This window comes from Oryx dammah, unplaced genomic scaffold (assembly GCF_014754425.2).
Source record: "Oryx dammah isolate SB20612 unplaced genomic scaffold, SCBI_Odam_1.1 HiC_scaffold_26, whole genome shotgun sequence".
NCBI lineage: Eukaryota > Metazoa > Chordata > Mammalia > Artiodactyla > Bovidae > Oryx > Oryx dammah.
In genome coordinates, this window is record NW_024070210.1 from 19,744,279 (window position 1) to 19,757,751 (window position 13,473).

The 13,473-nt window shown below is 43.7% G+C and overlaps 1 protein-coding gene across 7 annotated transcripts in view; it reads right to left on the reverse strand.

The window, feature by feature from the left end:
• Positions 1–13,473, reverse strand: part of SIPA1L1 (signal induced proliferation associated 1 like 1) — a 381,195-nt gene that overhangs the window by 53,063 nt on the left and 314,659 nt on the right. For all 7 annotated transcript variants that reach the window (XM_040226163.1, XM_040226162.1, XM_040226164.1 and 4 more), the window contains one exon: positions 8,872–9,141. In XM_040226163.1, the coding sequence (XP_040082097.1) occupies positions 8,872–9,141 (270 nt within the window). The remainder of the gene's footprint in view (positions 1–8,871; positions 9,142–13,473) is intronic.

Below are 13,473 nucleotides of genomic sequence, written 5' to 3' on the forward strand. Positions count from 1 at the left end.
CAGGGGATCTTCCCAATCCAGGGGTTGAACCCAGGTCTCCTCCATTGCAGGCAGATTCTTTACCAGCTAAGCCACAAGGGAAACCCAAGAATACTGGAGTGGGTAGCCTATCCCTTCTTCAGAGGATCTTCCCGACCTAGCAATCAAACCAGGGTCTCCTGCACTACAGGATTCTTTACCAACTGAGCTATGAATGCTTTACATGAAATGCACGTTAATAATCTACAACAAAATCAACTTCTATTAGCTTACAAATACTGGCGATTACTCATTTCACTCATTCTCTTTGTCACTTTTTACTAATTCTCACTTTCAAACTTGTCAAGTATTTCTTCAGCACCACTTATATATGGTGGTAGAGTTCATTCTTGTGACATGGTGGCTAAGATAGGGGCTCTGATGGTGCTCATCTCAGCTTCACTACAAACCAGCCAGGACCCTGCACAAATGATTTCATTTCTCAATCCCCGGGCATTCTTATCTGTAAAAGGAGTAAACAGCAACCAACTTACTGGGTGGCTGGGCAGATCAACTGAGAAAACTCAACATGAGGGACTTTGATCAGAGCGTGGCACAGAATATGAGCTTGGTAAAAAAACAGCTGCTCTTAAGCAAAAGGCAAGTAGAATGTTATTGTCATGAGGGCAGTTCAAACTGAATGCAGAGGCAGCTCAGGCAGGTTAAAGGTCAGATCCTATGGGAAAAGCAAGCTTTGTGAGGAAATGCACTTGAGATTCATTTTGTAGGAAACAAAGGATTTTCATAGAAGTCCAGAGTTAGGACACAGGAACAGGAGGGCATATGTGGCCACCACAGCAGTATCTTTGGCTGGAACAGTTGACACAGGTAGGATATTGGTGCAGGCTGTGACCAGGAGGACAAATGCGTCTGGGAGGGTGGGCCCACGTTTGGTAAACTGAGCGAGCACAAACTTCATCTATTAGGCAACAGGGCAGCCTAGAAGGTTCTGCAGCAAAGCAGTAGTGTGGTCAGAGCTGGCCCTGTAGCCCCTGAAATGGTGGGCAATGACCAAATACTGTCTTTTATTTTTTGCCAAGGCCCAAGTACACTGATGAAATGAGCCTAAAATGAATGAGATTTCATATAGAAAGAATCTATTAGCCCACCACAAATACTAGCCTCTTTAATTTTAATTGGTTCTTCCCTTCACCGATGTTCAAATACTTCATGAAGAGAGTCACAACCAAATCCTTTGGTGAGAATAAATTAAGTGGTCTCCTGGAGCATGCTAGGCTTTTAAAAACTGGAAGAAACTAAAAATAAACTCAATCCCATTGCATTACACAAGAAAAGGGACGCAGAAGCCAAAATACAGCATGTGGTGATGGCCTCTGTGCTGCTGTGCACCTTCCTCAAGGGGTCTCTAAGACCCCCACCTGCTCTGTACAACTGCCCTAAGCTTCTCTGTTCACGCTCACTCAGTCATGTCTGACTCTCTGCGACCCCACTGGCTATAGTCCACCAGGCTCCTTTGTCCGTGGAATTTTCCGTTTAAGAATATTGGAACGGCCAATATTTTAACACCAGGCGGATGGCAGACTGCCACTTTCTCACCACACCAAGGGATCTCCACAAGTGGAGGCAGACCTCAGCCAGACTGGCCATTATCCCAGGTTCTCAACAAGAGGCTTACTGAAAATGTCACACTGATGACCGTGGAGGGTGGGTCTAGGTAGCTCACCTGTCTTCAGTATCACTAATTTCCACATATTTATACATGCGCGGTGCAATTTGACAAATCCTAAAGAAAAACGTCAGCTGTTTAGATATAAGGGAGCAGGATACACTTTTTTCACCCCTGAGAGTTATTTAAATTCTTGATGGTAAATGTGTCTGTGTGGGCTATGTGCCCTCATCAGACAAAGGGCCTAGGTAGGACTCCTGCTGCCTTCTCGCAAGAGTGAGGGCCACGGCAGGACACGGGCCACATCTGGCTTCTGGGAAGGCCTGCCCCTTGTCAGCTGTGGAGGTGGACAAGGGGTGCTTCTGGAGGAAGCCTCAGGGCCACCATGGGTCCTTCAGGCCCTTCCCATAAGGTGTGAGCAGGCCAGGCCTCCCTGGGTGGTTCCTAAGGCAGAACTCCCTTAAAAGGGATGAGAGGGCAAGACCCCCTGCTGGACACATTCAGAACAACAACTCTCTGACACACAGAACAATATGCCCACCGGTCACCTCACTGCTCTTCCCAGAGCACACCACTTTTTTCAAGCTCATCTCTCAGGCTATTCCAACTCACCGGACGGTTTTTGCAGCATTTCCTTCCACAGCTGCACAGTTCACCACGACTGTTCCCAGCACAGCAGGCCTCGTGAACTCATCCTCTGTCTCACCCAGGTTAACCGGTGCTGAAGATGGCACAACCCGCTCCTTGGAAACACACTGACTCACCACACGCAGGGCCTGGATGCAGGCCAATCTGCAGATTGACTCAGGAGCCCGCTCTGGCCGGCTCTACCCTCACCCCTAAGTCCCCAACTGGAACTAGAGCCCCCTTTCACCCCCAGGCAGCTGTGTTTAGAACAGCACCCACAAAACACCACCAAGGAAGACAGCAACCACCACTTTCTAAGACTCACTATGTGCCGGGCCTGTCCGACGAGCTCAGATTGAACAGAGTAACTATAGTACCTCGGCTTTATAGGACCCTGGGCTTGTTCCCTGGGTCACTCTACGGTTTGTAAAAGAAAGGGAGCTGGGAGGTGTGCCAGGCTCAGGCCACTGCATCCCCTTCCTGAATGCTTGAATAGAAAACACCTTCATACTCTAATCTGAAAGTGCCTGCGTGCTAAGTTGCTTCAGCCGTGTCTGACTCTTTGGGACTCCGTGCGCTGTAGCCCGCCAGGCTCTGTTGATGGGAATCTCCAGGCAAGAATCCTGGAGTAGGTTGCCATGCCCTCCACCAAGGGATCTTTCTGACCCAGAAATCGAATCTGCATCTCTTGGGTCTCCAGCATTGGCAGACGAAGTGTGAACTTGCAAATCATCTCAAGTGAGGCCAGTGGGGATGCCAGAGTGCACTCACTCCTTTGAAGAGCTGGGACAAAGGAGGGTTAAGAGCCTGGCGAGTTTAAGTTGAGTATAGCTAGCTCTCTGCTTTCTACCTTCTCTTGGCTGACAAATAAAATAGGCATAATTCAGCTCCAACCTAACTGAAACCAATGATAGGAAATTCCATCAAGAACAACTCACCTTTCACTTTGAGTCAACAGTAGATAGCTTTACTCACAATATAACTTTTATACCAGTATTCTAAACTTAGTCGATAAAAAGCAAAAATTCTACTTAAATCTAAGCTTCAGTTCTATGGCTTTATCAGATTATAGTGTTTCACTTTTACCTGCTGTTTATTGTATAAAAATAAGCTGACTTACCCAGTGTCCATTAACAGATGAATGGATGAACAACGTGGTACATACACACAGTGGAACAGTTCTCAGTCTTGAAAAGGGGAAGGTTATGGACTTCATGTGCTCCTCCCCACACCCGCGAGCACGTGAGCTCAGTTGTGTCTGACTCTCTGCCCGCCAGGCTCCTCTGTCCGTGGGATTATCCAGGCAAGAATACTGCAGTAGGTTGCCATGCCCTCCTCCAGGGCATCTTCCTGACCCAGGAATCAAACCTCTGTCTTCTGTGGCTTCTGCACTGGCAGGTGGATTCTTTACCACTGTGCCACCTGGGGATCCTCCCACCCTCACTCCTCATGGAATTCATGTGTTGAAATCCTAACCCCAGTGCAATGACATTAGGAGGTGGGGCCTTTGGGAGGTAATCAGGTTAACATGAGGTCATAAGGGTGGAGCCCCCATGATGCAATTAGTGCCCTTATAAAAGGAGCAAGAAACCAGAGCCTCTCCTCTCTGTCATGTGAGGACACAGCAAGAAGCTGCTTTTTACAAGCCAAGAAGAGGGTCCTCACCAAGAACCACACCTTTTGGAACCTTGATTTTGGAATTTCCAGATTCCACAAGTAAATGTCTGTTGTATAAGCCATTGAATCTATGGTATTTTGTTACAGCAGCCTGAGCTAATAAGCAAGAAGGAAAACTCAACATATGCTACAACATGAATGAAGCCTGAATACATTACGCTAAAGTGAAATAAACCAGTCCCAAAAGGACAAACAGTGGATGATTCCACTAATGTAAATTTTGTATTTATGTGAGGTACCAAGACACTCAAATTCACAGAAAGTAGAATGGTAAGGGCCTAGGGGTGGGGGAAGGGGAGTTTTTGTTTAATGGATACTGAAACAGAAATAGAACTATTTGCATTTGTTCAACAATATCCTCTAGGCGCGATCTTCATGCCCTGCATGGTGCAGACATCTGCAGAGGAGGGTATCAGGGAGGCTGCAAGTGTAGCCAGCTGTAACTCTGTTTACGAAGCAACACTCCATCCAGCTGCTGAAAGCTAAATGCAGTGGAAAAAGGGGGAGAGGATGGCATCCAGGTAAAATGCAGAAGGAGCATTGGTTCAGTATGATCCGACATTAAATATTTATAGAAAGCTTGGCAATACTTCATCTACAAAGAGGAGAAAGGAAAATTCTTTTATATGCCAACATGCCTGTTGTTTATGCAAAGCCCCTGATATACTTAAGCTTTTCTGAGCACATTAACACAGATCAGGGTTTTATTACTAATCCCATATTATGTTTAAACACAGTAATGTGTTAAATTCAGTGTACCACAGCCAGCTAACTTAATTTCAGTACTGTCCTTACATTCAAGATGAATTTGAGGCCAAAATAGAGATTGCAGCATATCACCTGTTTTTGATAAACATTAATTTTATCAATTCTTGATGCTTTTGAATTGTGGTGCTGGAGAAGACTCTTGAAAGTCCCTTGGACAGCAAGGAAATCAAAACAGCCAATTCTAAAGGAGATCAACCATAAATATTCATTGGAAGGACTGATGCTGAGGCTCCAATACTTTGGCCACCTGATGCAAGGAGCCAACTCAGTGGAAAAGACCCTGATGCTGGCAAAGATTGAGGGCAGGAGAAGGGGGCAGCAGAGGAAGAGATAGTTGGATGTCATCATCAACTCAATGGACCTAAGTCTGAGCAAACTCTGGGAGCTGGTGATGGACAGAGAAGCCTGGCATGCTACAGTCCATGGGGTCAAAAAGAAGTGGACACAATTTAGCTACTGAACAAAAATAATAATTCTGTCAGTAAGAACTTCTCCCACAAATACCATAAAATTCTATACGTGAAAGGCCACCTAGAGAGCATAAAGCTCCTATATTTAAACCAAATCTAATCAGACTTTATTCTACTTAGATGCAAATGGGTCATCTACTCCTATTGTATCAGTTTTTCTAATCAATGTATAGAGAGCAAAATTCAGTTAAATAATTCTTGTTAGAAACTCCAAATAACAACACCTTTGAGTTTGTTGTAAAAATTGTGAAAAAGGATAATCTGTTTCACAAGTATTTTTTTTTAATTGTTTCTAATGACCTTTAATTCTGGGAACTTGCATACAATTCAAGAAAACTATGCTTCTACAAGCAGTAAACTACATTTCTACAAGCAGTATATTCAGTTTTCATTTAAAATGAATTGTGCTGTGTGCAGTCGTGGTGAATGAAGTAGGCAGATTTGTGTAGCATGTGCAGAGTAGGCTTGAGGTGGCTGCACACTTCATCCTAAACAAGCTGGTTCTTTACAGTTTAATACAACTTGCCTGACCTGGGGGAGAAAAATAAATGAAACCAACCAACCACGTAAAGGCAATACAGCTGACCCGTGAACATATGGGTTTGAACTGCACAGGCTCACTTCTACAGGAAATTTTTTTCATTACATATACTACCATGTTCATGACCTGCGGACCTGCCGAGGATATGAGGGTTAATTACAGGACTTGAGTAGCTGCAGGTGTTGGTATCCAGGGAGGTTCTGGAACCAATCCTATACTGATACCAAGGGACCATCCTTTAGTCTCATTATCAGGCTTATGTCACTATTGGCAAGGTAAGATTCAAGGAATGGCAGACCACGGCATCAGTTTTGACCACTTGTGATTCATCTGAAAGGTCCGTATCACTCTACAGATGGGCCATGTACAAAGGCAAATGGTGGTACCCAGAGGCAGGGCTGGGATGAAGGGGGAGAGTCAGATGGGGAGGTGTGGCCAGCTAGGAGCATCACGTCCATGTTGCAGTAAGGTAATTTGTTCTCAGTAGAACTAAGAAGGGAATGCTTACATTCTTTAGTTTTATTTTACTATGTTTCATGGACGAAATGATATTCTCAGGTCTATTTTATGACTCTAGGTCTTAATGGAGGACTTGGGAGGTATTCCTGGTGAACGTTCAGAGTCTACTGAATACTCATTCAGCAAACAGTAGCAATATACAGCTTCTCCAACAATACCTTCTGTGTATGCCTCAAAGTTAAAACTTAAATAAGAAATACTGCTTTACTGAAAGTTAGGAATGATGGGATAGGACATCAAACTCTTAAATTTTTACAAGAGAAGAACAGCCATCTAATTCCACACCCTTTAAAATGAAGAGGAGACAAATAATCTGAAAATTTAGAGCTTAGCGTTTACAAACCCTCCATCGTTAGATCTGAAATCCTAGTCCAGTGTCTTCAAGGATATCTGACACTAAGAGGACTTAGTAGAGGTTAAATTTTCCCAAAACCATTGGTAGCCTCACTTCTGCCACTTTCATCTTATGCCTTGGAGAGCCACAGGGCTATTACTTCAGTCTTACAGGGGGAGCATGAGAATTCCCTATCCTTTGGGTAGAGTTATGGGAAAGGTACACACAAACACCCACAGAGAGAACTTCTGTAACTGGAGTGATGCATTCTATAGCACTTGCCTGCATCCTAAGAGGATAATAAGCTACAAAAAATATTTTCACTTTCAGAGGTCAGAACATTCAGCCATAAGCTTTAGTTTCTGTTGCAGAAATTAAATTCAACATGGAATCAAAATACATTCTGCTATTTTATTATATGAGATATCATATAAAACAACATGAAACCGATTTCACTCATAAAATCCTGATGATTGTCTTTGAAAGAAAGAAAATAGCACTGAGAGGAACAAAAGGTCCTTCTCTAAACAACAGTTTCCGAGGTTCATCTTTCAAAATGTGGGCCAAATCATGAATTCCAGTTAGCACACACCTCAGAGGGAGCCAAGTTTGGAATGTGCAGAACAAAGAATTTATTCAGCGATCACTTGGATGCTTTTCCTTCCCGAAAATGATGAAACCAAGAGGAGTCCAGATGGGAATGTAGCCACTCTGGGAGAGGAATCTTTTATTGAGATAAATAGCAAGGCTCTGTAAATAAATCCCCAGGATTACATGAGGAATTTTAGAAAGACAACTATAGTTTTTTTTGGTTGTCTGTTTTGATCAGATTATTTCTACATGGTATTCTAGTATTTCTGAAATAGTTAAATAACAATGTTTTATGCTTTTTAAGATAAAAGACATCATAGTGTGGTTTTTAGAACCATAGTGTGGTTTCTCCAACTTTCTGCTCTCAGTCTGAACCAATGACTTCTGAAGTATTGCTGGGACGTTTTCCTTGGCGCCCTGCTCTGGCTGGAGTCAGGCTCACATTTTGGCTCCATAGGGACCTTTCTTCTTCCCACAGCAGCTTCTGGAACAGAGACTTCTCCCTGCCAGCTCTGAGGGTTCCTGATCCCCTCTGTAGTGTAGGGACCACAAAAACACGCAGAGATGTGATCAAGACAAGCACAATGATGGGGGAAAGGCAGTGCATGCAGACAGAAGCCAGCTTCTTCTAGCAGAGGACTAGGTCACTGAGCCAAACTGCAGTCGAGGCAATTTGGAGTATCTGAATTTATAGTACAATGACTTAAAATTATGCCGTCCATTTGTATTCACATTTTAAGAGTACTTACTCTATTTTAATATTTGCCCTAGGTTCTTAGTTCATGGTGCTGCATTTTATAGTGAATTTGAGACAAAAATGTTAGGGGATGCCTCAATCCCCGCTCCTTTTCATTACTTTACTCAGGACTGAGTGTTCTAACATGCACTATTTTCTTCTGCATTCAGAGCAGTGGAAAGTATGTTTGTAGTATACTAGCGGCTTTCCCTTCTCACAATTCTTTATAACAAAGTAACACATGGCACCCCACTCCAGCACTCTTGCCTGGAAAATCCCATGGACGGAGGAGCCTGGTAGGCTGCAGTCCAGGGGGTCGCGAAGAGTCGGACACGACTGAGCGACTTCATTTTCACTTTTCACTTTCATGCATTGGAGAAGGAAATGGCAACCCACTCCAGTGTTCTTGCCTGGAGAATCCCAGGGACAGGGGGGCCTAATGGGCTGCTGTCTGTGGGGTTGCACAAAGTCAGACACGACTGAAGCGATGCAGCAGCAGCAGCAGCGGCGGCTTTCCCTTCTCACAATTCTTTATAACAAAGTAACACAAACACAGACACCCAACCAAAAACCTTCAGTGTTGCTACAATCATATCACTAATCCCCTACAAGTCAAAGACTATCAAAGATGACAAAACGGTCAATGTCACCTCAAAGAGACTGCCAAGTTCTAGTTCATATGGCTCCTAAGTGTGCAATGATGATTTCTATTGGTACCACAGCAAAATGAAAGCAAAGCCCAGATGCCATTACACAGGGCCGAATGCCTTGCTGGAACATATCTTCACTTATCCTGCTGGCTTTGGAATGCCACCATGCTTTGAAGACCACTAGAGCATGCATCTCAGTTTTAATTTTTGATTTCTAGTAAAATACAGGCAGCTCCAACACTGGTACTTCTGGGCCTGGAGATATTTAAATCTGGGGCAGAGATTCAGGGCCAACCTAGGAAGACACACTCACCGCCTCTCCAGTGGGCGCCCATCGCTAGAGATGCTGCGGGGGATGTTGGCGGCTCTTTCCGGAGGAGGCATCTTCCCGTCCGCCTTCCCGGCGTTCAGCCTTGAGGTCATGGGACTCTGCACCTGGGACGGGACTTGAGGCGAATGAGGCCCCTTGTTGGCATTCCTCTGCCACTTGTTGTTATTTCGAAAGGGAAACTTGAATTCATAGGAAACCCCTTCGTTCATTTTGTACTCCATCACTGGCATGCGGTAGGTCTCAGAGCAACTCCTAGGGCGAGGGCACAGAGAGAAGACACGTCAACATCGCTTCTGCTTGTTGGCAGAACCACACGGATTCTCACGAACAGTTAAAACGCGGCAAACGCTTCATTTTCGGTTTCAAACCATCTTTCAATCATGAGGCCTTACAATCATTTTCCTTTCAAAAACCAGAATCCTCGGAAGCATTATACCCGTATTTTCCTTTGCTCAGTTCCAAATACTGGACCTGAGGTATGGAATCTTGGACGGACAATGAGACCTATGGTTACCCTGGTGGGGGTGGGGGTTATGGGTGGGGCAGGGCTAAAGTCAGCACTGAGACCTGGGGAGGGAAGGTTTCGGGACAGTATCTGGGGGGGACAGACTTCTAAGATGGGGCTTCGGAGGAAACAGGCGGCTTTCCATCCTTAATCACAAGGAAGCTTTAGATCCTTCCCTTATGATTAAGGATTGAAAAGGGTTTCGAATTTCTTGGAATCCCGACAGTCAAAAATAAGTAGGGAGAAATCTTGAAATCCAAACCGAGAGCCAAATTTAGCTCAGGAGGAGAAAAAAAAAAAGTGCCAGTTATTGAAATTAGCAATTATCAAATCAAAAATTACCAAATTGCCAGGGAACAAAGCATACTCTAAAATCAGGCCTCCCTCCCCCCCCCTCGAAAGCCAGAAATCTCTCACAGCAAGGCCGTGCCCAGGCAGCAGCCTGAGTGAAATGAATGGTAGGCACACAACTGTTTCCCATCATTTTACCCTCTTTTTGTGCCATCACCCCAACCCCCAAACCTTAAGAAAGGAGGAACCATTTTCTAGTCCCTTTCCCCAACCAACCAAGAAAGGTTCAATCCATTACTGACTTGACTGATAGGCAAATTACTGGGGAAAAAACCTATTCTCACCAAAGCATTAACTCAAACTGTGCATCTGAATTTCATCACAAAGTGAAAAAAAAAAAAAAGACTTTTTTTCTTAAAGATGTTTTGAAGATTGAGAAGCATGTGGAAAATCTTGAAAGGAAAGGTTAAGAGTAATAGCAAAACAGTCCTTTAAGAGGAAATTTAGAGGCAGCATAAGCAAAGTCCAGACCAGTGCTGTCCAACAGAAATACAGTATGAGCCACCGGCAGAAGCCAAGTACGTAATTTTTAAATGTCCAGCAGACACATCACAAAAGCAAAAGGAAACGGGTGAAGTCAATTCAACAATACATTTTATTTAACTCAATATATCCAAAATGCTATCATTTCAACAAGCGATAAATCAGTATTTAAAAAATTAACAAGACATTTTCCATCCTTGTAAATTTGTTTTTTTTTTTTAATTTATTTATTTTTTATTTTACTTTACAATTCTGTATTGGTTTTGCCATACATTGACATGAATCCACCACGGGTGTACATGCGTTAAATTTGGAGTGTATTTTACACTTAAGAGCGCAGCTCCCTGGGGACCAGCCACATTACAATGGCTCTGTAGCCACAGGTGACTCACGGCTCTTGGACTGGACAGCACGTCCATAGAGCCTCCAGCTGAAGGCCTGGTTTTGATCTGGGGAAGGGGCTCTTGTTGGTGGGAAAATGAGTGTGATGGAACGGTCCCCCCTTCTCATGACCTTGCCTGTGTACTTCAGGGTAAGACTCCCAACAACCACAAACGTACTCTCCCTCATCCCCATGAGAGCCACAGGTTTTGAAAAGGGCTGCTTCTGGACCACATGGATTTGCTGGGGTCCTTGGGCTTCCCTGGTGGCGCAGAGGGTAAGGCATCTGCCTGCAATGCAGGAGACCCAGGTTCAATCCCTGGGTCGGGAAGATCCCCTGGAGAAGGAAATGGCAACTCACTCCAGTACTCTTGCCTGGAAAATCCCATGGACGGAGAAGCCTGGTGGGCTACAGCCCATGGGGTCGCAAAGAGTTGGACAGGACTGAGTGAAGTCACTCTGCCCTCCTCAGTCTCAGCCCGAGCCTCCAATGGGCACCTCTGCTTGGAGCTTCTTTGCCACTGCCTCCAACTCCCGCCAAAGCCTAAGTCAACCTAATCCGACCCTATGCCCAAGATTCTGCTGTGCCCCATTTATGCTTGGATGACAATGGCTTTTGAACTTTTTGGACCACAATCTGGGTGACAAGTACATTTTACACAACCATAAATACACACAACCCTCCTCTGATAGCTTCCATTCTGGTATATTCCGTGTTAATCCGTTTCATTAAAGAAAAAAATACACAGGGTACAACCTCCTAAACGGATTTCATGATCTATTTAAGAGTTTTGCCCTGCAGTTTGGAGAACACTGTATGGCCCACTTGACATTACTTTCAGAAGTTCTGACTTCTTACATAATGAACCCTTTTCTCTGAAATGAGGGATTATCACCTTAGGCTCTGATAAGTATCCAGCTTTGATTCAGTAGTTCTGACAAAAACATGTCATCGCCATGTGGTTGGCTGTTAACACAGGTGCTACTGTGATATATATGAATCTTTCATTTTTGATCGTACATTATCTAGGGTTCTAGATCAGGAAATATAATGCAAGAATGCTGTAGCTTGCCAAAAAAATATTAACACAAATTTATGATAATGCATGGAAAAGTTTCTCTCCATCTCAAAATCATGGCAAGCTTTGCTTCTCCTCTGCGATGGTCTATTTAACTTATAAACTCAATGGACCATACCATCTACGCCCCTTTCTGTCGGCTGCTAGGAACCAACACAAGTATAGAATATGTACCGAACTTTACCACGTAGCCTGGGGTATTAACTTTTCAAAAATTTCCCCCTAGGCCATGTTTTCAATTTACCTTCCCCGTTTCCCCACCCCCTTTCCACATATACACAGAGATCCCCTCACTGAATTTTAATTCTATACCTTCATAGGCTGATTGCAGCCCATACTGCATCAGGAGAGAAAGGTAAATAAATAAAATAGAAACAACAATACCAAATAGACAATATCAGCTTTGGGGCTGTAGCTTCTTTGTAAAATGAAAGACTTGCAGTTGATAATTACTTTATTTTCTTCTAGTTCAAGTACTCTTTAAGCTGCATCACATTTAAAACTAAAACTGGTCAAAAGATCCCATTAAGCCAGAGATTTTATCTCCTCTATAGTCTGTGCTTCATCCCCACCGCTCTTAGCATATTACTAGAAACCTGCATATTTCATAATTATAGAATCAGGTATGATAAGGCCAAAGCAGGGAGAGAAGATGCATTTACAGAGACTGAAAAGCAACGATTTCACAGTGCTAAACCCTTGCCATCCTGCCACTTCTGACTGTCCTCCAAGGCAGCAGGCCACCACTAGCTTCTGCTCCCTTACTCATCTCTGTAAGATAGAAGAATGATATATGGACTCCAGAAGTGGGCAGTACGCTGACATGCATGAAAATTCACAAAGGGATTTGTGTTGTATTACTCCAAGTAAAATCTGGCGTTGAACAACAAAAACTCTTGATGCTTACAGCTCATGACTGGCTAGCACTAATCTGGCTCCACTATAACAACTCTCAGGTCTGAGTTCTGAACAGAACGTCACAATACTGGACTCTTGAATCAGAAAAATTTGGTGCTTGGGGACAGCTATGTCTCTAATAAACCATGTGATTTTGGCTTGGTAAAAAAAACAAAAAACAACAAAAAATACAATTTCTTTGAACCAAAGTTCCTCATCTAAAAAACCTAGAGACTTGAACCAGATGGTTTCTAACAGCCCTTCTCACTCTAAAGCAGGATGCTGCTGCACTTTGCAATACTTGTTTTTTAAAATGAGGAAAAAACCTTTGCAATCGATTCTTACTTAAAAAATAATTTGGTCCCTTTAGGTAACTTGTTTTTAGCTTTTCCACTTGAATGGCCCTTGATTGCTTTCCTCAGGGAACTATATACTCAATTATTTTGTAGTAATCTATAAGGGAAAATAATCTGAAAAAGAATATATATATATATATGTATATATTAACTGAATCATGGTGCTGTACATCTGAAAATAACATTCAATGTAAATCAACTATGCTGTTGCTGCTGCTAAGTCACTTCAGTTGTGTCCGACTCTGTGAGACCCCACAGACGGCAGCCCACCAGGCTCCCCCATCTCTGGGATTCTCCAGGCAAGAACACTGGAGTGGGTTGCCATTTCCTTCTCCAATGCATGAAAGTGAAAAGTGAAAGTGAAGTCGCTCAGTCGTGTCTGACTCTTAGTGACTCCGTGGACTGCAGCCTACCAGGCTCCTCTGTCCATGGGATTTTCCAGGCAAGAGTACTATATTTCAATTAAAAAAATAAATCCAAAGGCTGGTGGCCCTCAGCAGAATGAAGGCCCACCACTCCCATGCAATATCAT